The sequence below is a fragment of the Heliangelus exortis genome, chromosome 15 (assembly GCF_036169615.1).
Source record: "Heliangelus exortis chromosome 15, bHelExo1.hap1, whole genome shotgun sequence".
NCBI lineage: Eukaryota > Metazoa > Chordata > Aves > Apodiformes > Trochilidae > Heliangelus > Heliangelus exortis.
Window position 1 is genome coordinate 7,957,455 of NC_092436.1, and position 16,113 is coordinate 7,973,567.

Consider the following 16,113-nt stretch of genomic DNA (forward strand, 5'->3'; position numbering starts at 1 on the left):
TGCAAAGCTGGACATCATATTACTTATTTATGACTTACACTTCTGGCCAGAACTGAGTGTTAATATAGAGACTTTAATGATCATTTAGGCATCCTTGTTCCACAAAAATCTCAGGGCTCTGTGTAGCTGAAAGCTGAATTTATAGGATCCTGGGAATGGCAGAGCCTGGATCCAATGAGAAAGGTTGCTTCTAACCACAAAATGTCAGACCCAGTGAAAGGACAGGAATGCCAGACAGGGAAAAATGGAAAAATGAAGCAACAGGGATGTGACAGTCCCAGCAGATGGAACTATAGTTCCTGGAGTAAAAGGGACTTTCTGGCAGCTACATCTGTGCCTGATCCATATCTACACTTCGATAGAGATGACCAGAGAGATGTCTTTGGTCTGAGACCCCAGCTGGGCAAGAGCCTGACACAGTGATTTCAGCAGCACAGACAGTGGGGCTCAGGGACAGAGGCACTGGGGGTACCCTCGCTCCTGTACCCTGTGGGGCAGCTGCACCCCAGGCTCCCAGGCCCTTGCAGTAGTGTCTGAACACCTCACATATAACACTGGTGGATGCTCAGGAAAAATGCAACCTATGGGCACTGCACAGCTCTGCAGCAAAGCCCTATCAGAAGAACAGCAAAAACACAAAGCTCAGAGATATAAGCAGGACAGTGTGATCAGCACCAACACCTGCCTCCAGCAAACCTGTCTCTGCTGGCTCCTAGCAAGCATCTCACCACTGGAGGAGAGCTGCCTCAAGCCCAGGCACTGCCTGGAGATTGGAAACAGACTGGATTTCTTCTTCCAAAAAACACAGAGGAAAAAAGTGAATATGCAATATCTCTGAGTATTTCCTGCAGAAACCACAGCATAACATGGGAACCTCAGCTGGTTTTTAACAGAAAAACCAAGTTTCTTGATAAGTGGGGACTGAAACTACGAGCCAGGAGCTCCAGAATCTCAGAAAATGGGAAAGAATGAAGAAAAGAGGATTTTGGCAGAGATGAATAAGGATAAGAAAGAAAAACATACTGAAGGAAGCAGTCATGGGCTTTGGCAGCTACTTCCTCATATGTAAGGAAAAAGATGAAGTTAACAGCTCCTTGGGAAAGGAGGTCCAGCAGTGGATTGTTTCATCTCCATTACCAGAGCAAAAGGACTGCTCCCCATATCCCTGATGGGGATTTCTGATGCTTTCACTGCAAAGTATCTTGCTTTCACAACCAGGCCAAAAACATACAACACATAAAAAATAATGTCACATTTTTTAGGAAAGGGATTCAAGTACAAAGTTCACCAAGGCACATAGGGAGCTGACTATCTACAGAAACCAAAAGGAAACCCTTGATTGAATGAAAATGCTCAAGGGCTCCCTAAATCAGACAAAATTCCTCTTAAATCAAAGCCATTGACCAAAGTCAGAAGCACACAGAGCTGCCAACAATGCCCACAGTGTCACCTTACATGGCAGGGCTGCAGATGCTGATGCTCTTATACCCCAGCATTTTTCCACTGATACTTCATACCTGGCTCCTGAGAGCAGCTCCTGGCACTCAACAGAAAGCATGTTTTTTTTAAGGGACAATAAATATCAGGCCATCAGCTAAGCTTTAAAGCATCACAATGCCCCTATTTTAGCTGCCTTAAACTGTCAGTCTCTGTCTTTGAGCCTAAGCAGTTATTAGGGAAAGGAGTAAGAGTTAATTGGGCCTTATCTAATCTTAGCCCAACCCAAGGGTCAATAGCAGTTAGCTAAAGTTTATCAGCAGTGTTTAACCATCATTTATCAGCTTTAGGAGAATTTTACTCAGAGAGGTGTGCTGCATGCTGACGCATAGATGAGGTCAGGGAGCATTGCTTTTCCACACCAGAGAGCAGGTAGGAACAATTAACACAACAGTAAGTGCACATTCATTTTGGCTAAAGCAACCAGAGGTACCAATAGATGCTGGCAGGATAAGACCTCACCATGAATATAGTGCAAATTTATGGATGAACTTCTGAACTGACGTGAGTCTCACAGTGCCTTGTGGCAGCATGGCTTCAAGGAAAAGCCATCTCTGGAAACAGGCTTGGTGTTTCCAGTCTCTGCCAAGCTTTTCTCTCCCCTTTTCAGTATGTTCAGGATCAGAATCCAGCAAGAAAAATATTATCAAAAGCTCTAGCCCATGTCAAATACTATTTCCTTTTTCCTCCCAAAATCTAATTTCTGTCAGTCCGTGAAAACGTGTGCTCTCATTTTAAAATCTCTCCATAGCTAATGGGTAGAAGAAATGTTGTCAGAAATGACAGATTTGTTTCATAGTTTGCATTACTTTACCCCTCCTTTCCACACCTTTCTGCATTTTTTAATAGCCAGCTTTTCCCCTGAAGTTAAGCAGGCTGAGAGCTCTCTGCTGAAAAAACCTCGTCTCCTCTAATTGTCTGAAATGTTACAGTGAGGTGGACATAAGAGTTTCAGCCTCCTTTAGCCTCATAGTTGATTGAAATCAGAAGTACAATAGTGTTTTTCTGAGGTCTGAGCCATAGAGCAAGCTGTGTATCAATAGCCATTAGTGCTGCCAATGGAACTCACAGCAGTAGCTAGAAATGCCAGATATTTCCAGGGCTGTGGTGAAAGTCATTAGCAATTTTTTTAATTATTTTTTTATCAACTGGCTTACAAAGCAATGTAAAGTATTACAAAAACTTGACAAAATACTTTCAAGCAATTAAAAATGTGAAAATAGTCTGCATTTTAGACCTCCACTAAAAAAAGCTCCTAGTCCTATGGACATCAGATTAGTTCAGGACCACAGAGGGGACAGGCTGTTGCTAGTCTGCTGGTTTTTGAAAGCTTCTGCAGAAAATACTGTGATGTGAACCCCTGCAAAAATGGATACTCCACAGACTTTTTGGTCCAGCAATGGTGTTTGGCCACCCTCATGGTGAATGTTTTTTTCTACTATCAAGTTGAGACAACCCTTCCTGCCACTTGTTTCTACTGTCTCCAAATCTCTTGCTGTGCAGCTTCAGGAGGGTTCTGGCTCCATGTTCTCTATCTTCAGACCTGGTCAGTTCATCTTCTCAGACCAGCTCTGCAGCCAGGTTAATGCATCCAGATTTCACTTGGACTTCACCCAACTCTCCTTGTCAATTTTCACATAGATACAGAAGGTCAGGTTAGATCAGATCATTCCCCTGGAGTCTGTGACCCTGAAAGGATGGTTCATCCCATCTCCTTCCCAGCTGCTCAGCAGTGTGAAGGAGAGATTGGAATGGAGGTGCTGCTTGTTCAGAGAAAGGGGAAATGCCTTGCTGGAGGAGATTGAAAAACGTGTTTGCCCAATTATCAGCCACAGTACTTAATGGCTCTGCCCTGGATCTCTCTGGCAGCCGCAGGGGCAGTCAGATGTGGAGGTGGAGGCAGATAGGATTTAATGAAGAAGCAATTTTATGAAGGAATTTGCTTTTGACATTTTCTGTAGGAGTGGGAAAATGATGTTTTTTCTCCAATAACACCAGCAAAAGCAAGAATAGCAGAGCTCTGTTTTTTAGCTCCTGGGTGGCCAGCCCCACATGCTACCACTGGCTCTGCATCCCATGGAGATCCAACATGGAAGCTGAGAGAAAGACAAGTGATCAGGGAAATTTTGCAAAAAGCCACCACCCCCCCCTGCACTGTTCCTGACCCAGGACTGCTCCCAGTTGGATGGTGGCAGCAGCTGTCCCATCTGCAAGGGACAAAACCCCAAGACCACTGATGCTGATGATGGAGTTGAGCATAGCCCAGAGGTGTTCGTACTGGCTATGTGCCAGCACCTAGTAAGCCACAGCAGATGAGTGGGAGCTTCCATGAACTGAGTCTGTGGGGTCTGGTGTCACTGCAGTATTTGGAGGGTGCAGGCAAAGGGGCCAGGAGCTGCACTGGGAAATTACCCCCACAGCAGGGAGAAGTGCAATTGCACCCCAGCCAACTTCAGGCAGTTATCCTTGCAAACACATCGCCTGTCCCCAGCACATTCATCCTCCTCAGGAAGCATTTGATTGGCATTTAGGCACAGCCTCTTCTGAACAATCCAACGAGCTATGATGTATGCAATGTTTTTGTCTTCAGACACTGTTGTCAGTAATACCCACCCTCAGGGGAAACTGCTGATGCCTACAGATTTCCAAAGGTCACTCTCATGGACACACTGCCCTTGCTGAAGGTTAACAAGCAGAAGCTTTAGTAAAAGCAAAAATGATCATTTGTTAATTTTCCCCTGCAGCTGTGTTCAGCCCCCTCTCCAGAAACCAGAGGCCCAGGGCAAAATTTCCAGGACAGAAGAGAAAACAAATTCATACCCTGCCCTGGGCTGCAGAGTCTCCTACAGCCAGAGAAAATAAGTGATGTTTTCACAGCAGCTACTCACAGGATCCTTTTGCCTAAACTGTCAGTGTTCCAGAGCTTCCATGCACACAGAGCAACAAAACAGCTTTCTCAGCCATAATGGGAAGTAATCCAAGACAAAATTCACTGTGGACCAAATTATGGTTGCTTCTGCTTTGCAGGAAAATTCAGTGTTTTAGCTGCATGCCCTGCATACAAGAGCAGCCCATCACTGCACAGCAGCCAGCCCTCACCTTGCTGGTTGCAAAATAGCCTGGTCTGTCTCCCATGCCTGCATGGACCCAGCTGCATCATCCAACTTCCTCCTGGTGACTTGCAGATCTCTCCATGGGCTCCTGCACGTACAGATATTCTCCTCCCTCCCTCCAGGGGTACACACTGCATGGGGCTCGTTCTGCTGCATTGTCTGCACTGTCTGCTTTCAAACACATCCTGGAAACCAGAGGCAAGGTCCTAGGTCCACCTGCAAGCTCCATGCCTGCAAAATCCACTGAGTAATAGGTGTTTAGGGATTTTTAGCCTTTAAATCTAACAAAAGCAGCTCTTTGGACCCGAGAGGGCTTTGAGCATATTGGGAACTGTCTGTTGGTACTGCTGGGCTTCTCTTTACATCAGCTTTTCTCCAACCTCCACTCGTCACACCCATCTTAGGACAGCAGCAAACTCCCACCTGACCGTCCCAAGTACTAAGGACCGTCCTGAAGGTCCCCAGAAGATGCCATCCCTTCATGTATCTGAAGGAAGGATGCCATGAGCACAGGGATCTTGATCACAAAGGCACTCCTTGGTGGCAGGAGTTGGGACAACGTTGGCACAGGGCCAAGGGGTCACCCCCCACCCGCTTGCCCTAGCAGATGAGCTTCTACATGAGCCCATGCTGTGTCACAGCCTCTCCCTGCTACCACCCCAGTTCCTGGGTGCCAGGGCTGGAAGAGGAGCTCTGCTTTTTTTTAGCTCATTCTCTTTTCTGGGCTCAGAAGAAGGCTGGAAAATGTGAACCACCCCAACCTAGCCTGTTGGTAAATCCCATTATTTTGAAGAGCTTTAAGAACCATTAGTACCTTATAAGCTGTGATTCATGACCATCTGGATCTGGTTTGTGATCTCTGAGTGCTTTTGACTGGTGACCCTATCACAATTTCCCCAGGGCACTGGTGGCTTTTCTCTGTACATCAGGTCTTCACAAAACCCAAATTCCAGCCCTGGTACAACTGTTCCTCCAGATTGTCATGGATGGACTACCACAAGGAAGTAGGTGAATTCCAAAATTTTTCACTCAAGTTCAACTCAATGTTATGTACCTTTGCAACACTTCACTATTAAAAAAAAAAAATGTAACTTGTAAGTGCTCAGATTTGGCTAAAAGATGGTTCAGACATTCATCTAGCAGGATGAAAAGCACCTCTTCCTGCTAACCCACCTAGATGCAGACCTGCTGGTTCAGTTTGCTCCTCACATTCCTTGCCCTGGTCCACACATTCCTTGCATGGCATCAATTTCCCTCCCAAGAGCCTTCCAAAAGCCCAGAGAAAACAGAATCCAGCATTTGCAGAGGACCTCTGTCACATGCCATATGTGGTGGCCATACCCCAACACAGTGACCAAGGGAAAGCCATCCCACATGAGCTCCTGCTTTGGAGCTTGCCTGGCCTCTCTATTTCCCCAGGCTTAGCAACTCACACAGCACGGCTGGCTGAGCTGCCTGACTCATTTTTCTCTACTCCTTCAGCTGATGTGTTTGGAGGAACACACTGCTCTGACAAGGTGACACATCCTGAGAAAGCCCACACTGCTGAAGACATCTCCCTGCTCCTTCTACCAGGAGCACCCAGCGCAAAAGTAGTTTGCAGCTCTTTTTCATTCCTCCTCAGTCAAGTAAACCCCAAGCATGTCTGTTTGATTTCCTGAGGGATGTAGAAGAGATGTCAATCAGGCGAGAGGAGCCCTAAAATCACACATTTAGAAGGTATCTCATAAACACACAGATGTCAGAAGAGGCTCTTGGAAAGGAAGGGCAACTGCTAACAGAAAAGCTGCATCAGAAACCTTGTGTGACTGCTGCTCAGCTGCAGCAGCATTAACAGCCCATGTTGGAGTCTTCTTTTGGCAGAGGCAGCTACCCTTGAAGCAGTTAGTTTGGCTCAATTCACCGTGGAATAATTAAGTTCAGTCCATTGTATTGCATAATCTGGAGTTTCTTCAACCTACTTCCACAGTCAAGTGCTTAATCTCATACAGCTCTGGGAGGGGTTGCAAACATAAAATTAAGTCAGTACTAATCTATCAGGAGCCTAAGCAATGAGAGGGTGAAGAGAGAAGTGTCCAGAAGGCAGGGAGAGGCCAGCAGCATGCCTATGCTTTGATGCCTCTGACTTGTGGAGGAAGGAAAGGAGAAAACCACGGTGTTACACACAATTGAAATGTCCCAGGAGCCAAAATAGTTTCCATCTGCAGAGCAGCTCTGGTAAACCCTGAGGATTTACTCATCAAACTCAAGTTTGGAAATGTGCCTGGATGTTTCCAAGGAATCTGAGGAAAGAGGTTTCTGTTTCTGGACAATCAAAACTATCACATTTCCTGGCTACAGCAACAATCTCTAAACTGAAAATGTGCAAATGTGTTTTACCAGGAGTGGGCACATCCCAAACAATCATAGAAACTCTTTTCAGCACTGCCCTATTTCCATGTGTTATATATTGAAGAGGCAAATCTTTTCCCCAGCTACTCTGGTGGATAACTGTAAATGCCCTTGGTAAATCCCCTTCCAGCTTTGGGAAGAGAGACCAAAGCATCTATTGGCTTAACTCACCTGTAAACCTGGCAGCTGTGCTGGAAAAGCAACAGGGGACAGTGTTGGATCAAGATGAACCTCTTTCAGCTATAAAAAATGAATATCCCTCCCTTTCTTCTCAGAGGGCAATAACACTGTGTGAATCCTTGTCCCAGAACTGCTGCTTGCTCACAGAAGCCCATCAACACCCAGCCCAGCTGTTCACAGCTGATGAGCAGGTCATACCCAAAGCCAGCTTTACTCTCTGAGTTAATAAGAGCAGTTCTTTCAGCCTCATGTTTCAGATCACCCCAGGGAGAGCAGAGGGAAGCCCAGGCAAGAGCTGTGGAAATCTCCATCGCCACCAAAGCAAACACACAAGGAATATTTCTGGCAATGAAAAATGTCCTCCAGAACCACGCTCAGGCTAAGATCTCTCTTGGACAGTGGAGCAGCTGCTGACTGAGCTGAGATTTCCATCTCACAAACAGCTCCTTGAATTGCTCTTGGCATTGACTTTTTTCCTGTTCAGCTAATTAAAAATCTGTCTTTGAGTCATAAGCCCCCATTAGTAATAATTTGCTTTGCACTTCTCCAGTGATTTATGGCTGAGATATCAAAGTACTTTAGAAACATTAATTAATCCTTCTAATACCCAAGGGACTGATCGACTCTCCGCAATGCACCATTGGTGGAGTAAACGAAGGGGGTCCCCAGAGGTTACTCTAAACTGCAGGCAGGAGGAGAGGAAGGGAGCAGCATCTGACCCCATGAGCTCATTTCAGCTGCCTGCCTGCGATCAGAGATATGTGCAGTCAAAATAACATCACTGAATGTGCAGCCACAAGCGAGCTCAGGGCACATCCAAGCTCTCTGCTCTCTGGTAGCAGCTTATGCTGCTATCTCTGTCTGTCTGAGGGGAGAAGGGGACCTGTGACACCCCAGCTCTGCTCTGCAGATCACACCAGGAAAGGTATGTGTGGACCAAAGCCATCTTCACCCAGAGTCCTGAAAGTGGCCGTAGCAAGGTCATTAATCAAAGCCACACCATTCGTGCTAACACATCTATTTCCTTTGCCACCCTCCTCATTTCTCCAGTCTGCTTCTTGTACAAAGTCATTTTTTCTGGGCTTGCAGTACAGACCCAAGGCTGTCTCCCACACCTGAGATTTGGACCCAGTCCTTGCTGGCGATAAGGGTCGTTACCTCCATTGGCTTTGGAGAAGCTTTTGTCCTTGTGCACACCAATGAGCCATTTGCCACCTGGTGCTCTCTCTGTACTTTGAATGTTGTCATCACAAGACTGTGGGGTGGAGCAGCCCCTGGAGGGTGGTGCCAGAGATGGGGAAAGGTATAAAGGTCCCAGCATAAACTGCCTGAGGTGGGATCTCTGAAAGCCTGAGAAGTGTCCCATTCTCTCCTTGGTGTCCTCAGTAAAGCATCACCTTGGTCATGAAGGCAACTGGTGTCTTCCTGCTCCTCTCTCTGGCACTCTGCTGCTACCAAGGTGAGTGCAACATTCCGCTTAGGAGGAGCCATTTCCTCTCCTTGCTCCTGGGTCTGACTGGTGGGAAGGCAACTCTGGGAACAGGACAGCTGGTGCTGAGACTTTGCTCTGACCCTGGGCAGGGAAAGAGAGTGATCCCCACAGTGCTGCAATGGCCATTGTGCATTAAACCAGTGGTCTGAAAGCAACACTAAAGCAAAGGCCTTAAAAAGGTGCTGGACACCTGCTCCTAGAAATGAACAGACCTGCTGGCCTGACACCCTCCCTTCAGGGCTGTGATTCGACCTGGAGCTGGTGATTTCTAGGACACCGCAGTTCCTTTAGAACTTGTGGGTGCTATTCTGGTTTTAAAAAAAGCAAACCCAAAAGGACAGGAAATGCATCTATGTGAGGGAAAATGCAGCTCTTGGAACCAAAGTCAATGTTTAAGCCGACTGTGTTTTCAAAACCCCATATGGTGAAGAGAGATGAGAACTGTCGCTGCTCTTCAGGTCCTGCTCACCAGGGATTTCTGCATTTGTGCATTCATTCAGAACAGGAGGGTGCTTCTCAAACAAGTCCTCCATCATCCTATTCACTGTATGGCAGCTGCCATTGCAGAACTGTCTGAGCACAAAATTTGGATTCATTTCAGATGAGCTGAGCATGACATGAGCTACAGTTCTGGGCTGCTAGTCCAAAGCAAAATCTCTGAAACTAAACAGTGTAGCTAACAGATTCTCAGCATCAAGCCATTTCACTGCACAGACTCACTGTTATTGGGCCACACTGGTTGTTAATGTAGGTGTACCTTAAATCATCCATGTAGATGACTTTGGGATCTATAAGCAGCCCAAGGTCTTTTTAGCACTGCCTTTTGCAGAACAAATTCAGGTTGTTTTTCAAAATACACCCACAGCATGTTCCACTCATGTGATCCAAGCTGTCAGTTCAGGGCCAGCTTCTCCATGGAGAAGCCCACCAAACTCATGGCTTGCTCCCACCAGCTCAAGGTACACTGCTTTCTCCTTCTAGTAGAGACCTTCAGCAACTTGTCTTTTGCTCTGCTTCCTTGTGGTTCAAACCCACTGATACCAGAAAAATCACCTTGGATTTATTCCAGCCACAGTGCACCAGCAGCAGGAGTTTCTCAGTTTCCCAAGAACATATGATAAGGGATAATGAAAGGCATTTTCCCCCCTGGCTGATGGCACTAGATGTGCATCTGGCCTTGGCAGGCCTTACACCATCACAGTGTTTCTGTCAGGGGGAAGACACAGATGCAGCAGACAGGTCTTGGCTGTAAAATCAGGGAGATCCAAGGGAAGAAATTGTTTGGGATAAAGGTGTCTTGAAGACATATGGTCCTTTGGCTAAAGCATCATTAGTAGATCCCCCTTGAAACCAGCCTAAGGGATGGGTGCTAAGGTGTCTCATCTCTCTCTCTCTACTTTCTCTGTAGGAAACACCGTGACGGATGGAGATGCTGACAAAGGAACAGAGGTGAAGGCTTCTATTTTCGTGTAGCAAAAGAGGGTGCCCATCTTTGGTGAGACAGCACTGAGCCATGCACTGGGGAGCCTGAATTGCTAAATCGGTGAAGCACAGTGAGCTGCTGAGGTGGCAGCCCAAAGACTCCCGTGCTGGGAACTTCTTTCTATCTGCTGTGCCACAGCAAAATCCCAGTGATGATACTGGTTTCCCACTGCAATTCCCCATGCTCAGGAGAAAAACTTCTAATAAAGAGCTGAACATTACTGTTACCCACCAAATTCAAGTGTGAGGGCAAGTATCATCATGGCATAAAAATAAGAACTGGGAAAAACATGATCAGGCATTGTCCATGGAGCATTACTCAATATTGTCCCTCCCACGGGTATGCAGGAGTGCCAGGGGGTGTTCAGCTGGCTAAAGGACAGTGTGGTGACAGCCAGTCCCAGAGAGCTCTGAGCAAGATGGGACGGGTTATCAAGATATCCAAAATTTGCATCTCCTAGTAAATGCAAAACTCCTTTGGTAATTTGAAAGCATGTCTGACTTTTTCAGCATTACCCTTTTGTGTCCCCAGGCAGCTTGTGACAATTATGACCTAAGCAAAGGCTGTACGAAGATCTTTGACCCCATCTGTGGCACTGACCACCACCTCTATGGCAACGAATGTCTGTTGTGCTTTCATAACCTGTGAGTATCCAGACCTCCTGCAAATCTAAGTATTACACACATGAGAGCTCCTACATATGTCTGGGATTTCCTAGAAAGAAAGATGTTTGCATGCAGCTGGGAGGAGCATGGGCAGCAAGCCCAACACATCTGGTATGAATGTGTCCTCCTGTGCAGATGCTGCACCTGCTTCTCAGAGCACGTGGACTCCAGATGCAAAAATAGGTCTGACACTGCACATGAGCTGCCCACAAGCAGGGACCTCATGGCCAAAGTATCCCCACACCTGCAGCTGCCAAGCTGCAGCAATTGCTCTGACTGTGTCCAGGAACTCAAATAAATAGCAAAATCCTCAAATTCTGCCCAGATCTAGCATGTAGGGAGAAAAATATTTTTCTAGGTGACTTCAGATGTGTGGTAGCTGAGGAAAAACTGTGGTTATTCACCCAGCAATTTATAGATGAGTTCTGCTTTCTGTCTGCGTATAAAAAGATACAATTTGCTCTGGGTTTTTTTAAGAATGAGCTTTTATATTCAATCTGTGCTAGTGCTAGATTGCACTGTCATAGAAAAAGGCCAAGTCCAAATGCTAGCAACATCTCTGGCAAGACATGATTCATTTTATCTGGCTTGGGCCCTCAGTAATTTTGAGTATATTTATTCATTGCAGGTGCTCTGTGTCAGACAAGTGAAGGAATTCCTTCCAACTCAATGCTATTAGGTGGTTCTTAATTCTCTGTCAGGAAGCCTGAATCTTATCTGCAGCCAGATGCCCCAGTCTGTGGGGCTAAGGGAACGTCACCCTTGACTTTACCTGGTGGAGGAAGAGATTTTGGGTGATCAGGCTCACGGATACATCTGACATCAGCAGAGACATCTCTAACAGAAGCTCACATTCCAGCTTTTCTATCCCTGGATAAAAGGGCTAATGGAGCCAAAATCTGCTTTTAGGAACACTGTCTCCCAGCTAACTCTAGAGTAGCAAGAAACAAAGTCTAAATCACCAGGAAAAAGAGCCTAACTAATGGCCTGCTTTCCCAGCTTCCCTTTAATAAACCAGGCTGCTGCCCCATATTTTGCTCCTGCCCTGCTCAAATGCTGGGTTTACATTTTAAGGCTGAGGAAGGTGCATGTTGAGTGGGATCTTCTGAATGAAGGCACCACAGCTAATGACCCAGCAAGATATGGGCATGGTGGTAATGGCCATGCTGGAAGCCAGCAGCCCAGCACCAGCTGTCAGCTGTATAGCACAGCAGATGGAGGTGGGAGGTTCATCAGACACAACATCATTAGGGCTTTGGCCATGAACCAAGAGCAGGGCAAAGAGAGAGGGGAAGGCTTCAAAACCAGCTATGCAGGGAGCAAAGTGGCATTGAGGATGCTACATCCCTCCTGGTGCAGAGCACAACTCTGGAGGGGATGGAGGACCTTGTGGTCACAAGAAGGGAAGTTTGGGGTTCAAAAAAGAAAAGAACTGAGCCAGTAGCATAACCAGAGCCAGCCAGGAGTCAGGGGAGGAAGAGATTGATGGGACAGTGGTGGTGGCACCTGCCTTGCATTGACAGGCACTACATCCCTGGGCTGCTTCAAATTCCTGCTCCTGTAAGCTCTCAACAGCTGCAACTGGAAATATGCTGATCCTGAGGGTCAAACCCTGAGCCTTGGAGGTCCCCTGTCACATTGCCAATAGAATACATTTTGGGGTTAGGAACAACAGGCATTTAACCTCCCAGTCAGGGTCATCCAGACCAGGCACCAGGACTTTGAAGCTGTCTGGTGCCAAGCATCTCAGGGGACAGATAAATGGAGTGTCCTCATCTATAAAGTTTTAGTCCACTGGGGAAAAGTCTGGTAGCCGAGAGGCAGGATAAAGTGTCATTTGCAGTTCTGTGTGTGCAAGTTTTGTGTCTGACAGGAGCTGGAGGCTTGCTGGAGTCTGGGAATAACTACTGTAAGAGCATCTGGTGGATCCCTGAGGCAGCTGTGTCTCACTTGTCGCCTTTGGTCACTTCACTGTGACCAGCATGCAAAATGGATTTTGCAAACCACAAAACAACTTGATAATCATTTTACCAGCCTTTCTCATGCACCTGAGAAATTAGTTTGTCTTTCCAAGAGAAGAACATCATTATTCCATATGAAAATGTGATTATTCTGAGTAATTAGGTTCACTACTGGGCAAAAATAATACTTTTTGCAGGTGCCTTTGTAATATTTTCCTTGCTTTTGCTGCAGATGCAATGAGGAGGGGAGGCTGGGAGCAGGGCTAAACCCAAACAATGCACAATGGCAGACATTTGTCTGTAAAAACCCACAAAACAAAGTCATAATCTTTCTGCAGCCAGAGAGACATTAGAAGTGTCTTAGTACTGTCCTACAGCTTAGAAGCAAATTATTCTACCAGGAAGTGTCAGGAAGCACCAACTTTTGAGCTTGTTGGAATTATTTAACACATGCCCATGGTAACCTTCAACTTTCTGTCAAGAATATGTGGCCTTACCTACTGTGAATAACACTTAAATTATGATTCAAGCTTCCTTTCCTTTCCTTTCCTTTCCTTTCCTTTCCTTTCCTTTCCTTTCCTTTCCTTTCTTTTCCTTCTCCCATGAGCCAGGCTCTTCTGTTTCAGGGATCTGAAGGAATCCTCTAATGTTTTCATCTTCTTTTCCAGTCGAAGAAACACTAATGTGCGCATAAAGAACAGGGGAATGTGCCAAAAGCCATGCTCCAACTCTGCTAGAGATTGAAAGGTGCAACCATTCTGGAGAAGACAGCACAAAGATGTCCCCCACCTAAATAAACTCCTAATAAAATGAAAGCATTACCATATCTTGCACGGAGATTTCTTAAATACACAGCAGACTCATCTCCCTGACATTTAAAACACCTTCCTGAAAAATATCATTTGGGGGTTTTTTTGTAACATCCATAAACAGCTGTAAGCAAATTACTGACAGAGCCCCAGGGACAAGGACAAGACATGCCCAAGGAGAGAGCCAAGCTCTGCCATAAAGCTCTTTTCTGTATCAATAATGTTATTTTACTTAATTTCCAAGCAATACAAGATTTTGGCATTCTCATGATTTGCAAATATACTTTTTTAAATACAGGGCGCCAAAGCCCTTATTCCAGAGCCCTTATCAGAAGGAAAAGTCCAGTAAGTCACGTCCATGCAGACCTCTCTCCCCAGCCTTGTCCATACACCAGTGTCCCATCACAAAGTGCACAGAAAGCCACCAAGCCTCAGAGTTGCGCTGCAGCTCACAGCTACCCAGTGTTTCGGAAAACCAAGCAGGCTCCATTTTTCCAGGAAAAAGGTGGGTTTTTTTCCTCTAGTGGCCGTGATGAGCTTTGTTGCTATCACCCCGGGCCCGGGCCTCAGGGCTCCGGCCAGGAGGGAGGAAAGAGGCGGCGGGACGCTGAGTGCGGGTCCTGGATGGAGAAAGGGAGGAGGTTTCGGCACTGGAGGCCGCTGTTGCTCCGCCGGAGCCGGTGCCCGCAGCTGGCGGAGGCGGCGGAGCCCGGACGGGGCAGCGGAGCTCGGACCTTCCGCGGGCGGGCAACCGGACACCGGTTCTGTTCTTCCTGGCCTTGCAATGAGACCGAGAGCGACTGAGATGGGGTAGCCGAGGCGCTCAGCCTTGCCACGTTCCAGTACCTCTAACCCCGGGGACACAGAAGCCGGGACCTCATGCATCGGGCTGCAAGGACACGGGGCTCCCTGCGGGTCCTGTGCTGGAGGGACGGGGTCTGCCCGGCACCGGCACGGCCCTGCCGGCTGCTCCCCACAGAGCTGGGCACTCGCTCCTTGTGCCAAAGGACTGTAAGGACTCATCACAAAACAGCCTGGGGCAGAGCGGTCGGGGCTGGGGTTTGAAGCATCTTGGGTTTCACCACGGATTATAGCCCTTGGGTAAATTGCTATTCATATTTTAAGCAAACAGCAAACCAAATGCTTTGTTCTTAGCTTTGGGTATGAGTGCTCTATGTTCCTTGAAGAAGCGGCTGAAACACGAGGAGAAAGGAGAGGAAAAAAAAAAAAAAAAAAAAAAAAAAAAAAAAAAAAAAAGAAAAAAAGAAAAAAAGAGAGAGAGAGAGAAAAAAAAAGCCTGATCACATGAGAGAAAGCTCCAGCGCTCGCTTGAAATTTCAAATGCAACCGGATGCAGCTGGGAGGAGGGGCAGCACAGGATCCTCTTCCCAGATCTGCCAACAAGCCTGTCTGCGGTCGAGGGAGAGATGAAAAACGACTCACTTTGCCTGTATATAAAATTAATGTAGTAAAGGTGGTAGCCCCAAATAGGCTTCAGACTGGTAAATTGCCTCGACATCACCGCACAACTTCCAGGGATCCTGGAAGTATGCCTCCTGCAGCTGGGCTGCATGAGAAACGGAGCACAGCTTTTAACTGGAGAGATCTCTCTGCAATCAGACCTGGCAGGTGGGGAGACTGAAGCCTCCTCACACTGCTTACTGCTCTTGGACATTGTGGTTCAAAGCCATCTAAGTTGGTTTCCTCCACCCAGATAATACTGGAGAGGTTGCACTGAGGCCAGCTTGTGCCAAGCAAATCATCTTTCCTGCCCATGCCATTTCTGGGTAACATCACCCAGTATTAGCCAAGAGCATTTCTTTGATGAAGCGAGGTGCTGACCGAGCTTGCAAAACATCAGGTTGCTTCGGCTGGATGGCTGAGCATCTCCCCAGGCATTGTTCTGACAAGAACTACCATTCCTGCTAAATGTCAGCCACATCTGTTCTGCAGCAAGATCTGTATCAGGCTTGAGATTATGGGAAGCAGCAGGTCAAGGGTGTAGGTACTGCATGGTGGGACACATCAGGCAGAACCAGCAGCAAGTTTCCAGGAGGGAACAGGTCCTGGTCATATTCTAGTTTTGGTTTGAACAAGCACAAATATGAGGAAGCTTTAGCACTTGCAAAGATCTTTAGCTGACTCCTAGACTAAATTTAGCTTAATTTATAGAAGACTCATCCTCAAAAGCCAGTCTCCTGCCCCCAGAAGATTCTTCCCTGACACTGAGGAGAGATCTGTCCTGTCAGCAGCCAATGTGACATTTCTGAGACACCAGTTTTCTCTCTGTAACTTCATGATCCTGTTCCCAGTGTTGGCAAGCTGGCAGCAACCAGGGAAAGTGCAAAAGGGAGAGTGAGTGAAGGAAGGGTAATGGCTTAAATTCTTCATTGTCTGTTTAAATAGCTGCAGTCTTTCAGGCCACCTTCCAAAGGCAGCGCATCTGGCAGGGTGTTTGGGAGAGCCCTGAACACATTTTAAATAATCCAACTGGGAAAAAGCAGGGCTCGTCAAAACACGGG

At 46.9% G+C, this 16,113-nt stretch overlaps 1 protein-coding gene and 1 long non-coding RNA gene across 2 annotated transcripts in view; one reads left to right on the forward strand and one right to left on the reverse strand.

The window, feature by feature from the left end:
- LOC139802846 (uncharacterized) overlaps positions 1-16,113 on the reverse strand; it is a 60,152-nt gene that overhangs the window by 29,886 nt on the left and 14,153 nt on the right. The gene's annotated exons all lie outside the window — the stretch shown is intronic.
- On the forward strand, positions 8,497-13,603 carry SPINK1 (serine peptidase inhibitor Kazal type 1). The gene is made up of 4 exons (XM_071758865.1): positions 8,497-8,640; positions 10,082-10,122; positions 10,688-10,800; positions 13,451-13,603. The coding sequence occupies exons 1-4, from the start codon at positions 8,586-8,588 to the stop codon at positions 13,524-13,526; spliced, it is 285 nt and encodes a 94-aa protein (XP_071614966.1). The 5' UTR covers positions 8,497-8,585; the 3' UTR covers positions 13,527-13,603.

Bases quoted from the DNA above. Each gene is read 5' to 3' on its own strand.
- SPINK1 (XM_071758865.1), top strand. From the start codon at position 8,586: ATGAAGGCAACTGGTGTCTTCCTGCTCCTCTCTCTGGCACTCTGCTGC. The intron at 8,641-10,081 runs GTGAGTGCAACA...CTTTCTCTGTAG, and splicing joins GGCACTCTGCTGCTACCAAG to GAAACACCGTGACGGATGGA. The intron at 10,123-10,687 runs GTGAAGGCTTCT...TTGTGTCCCCAG, and splicing joins ATGCTGACAAAGGAACAGAG to GCAGCTTGTGACAATTATGA.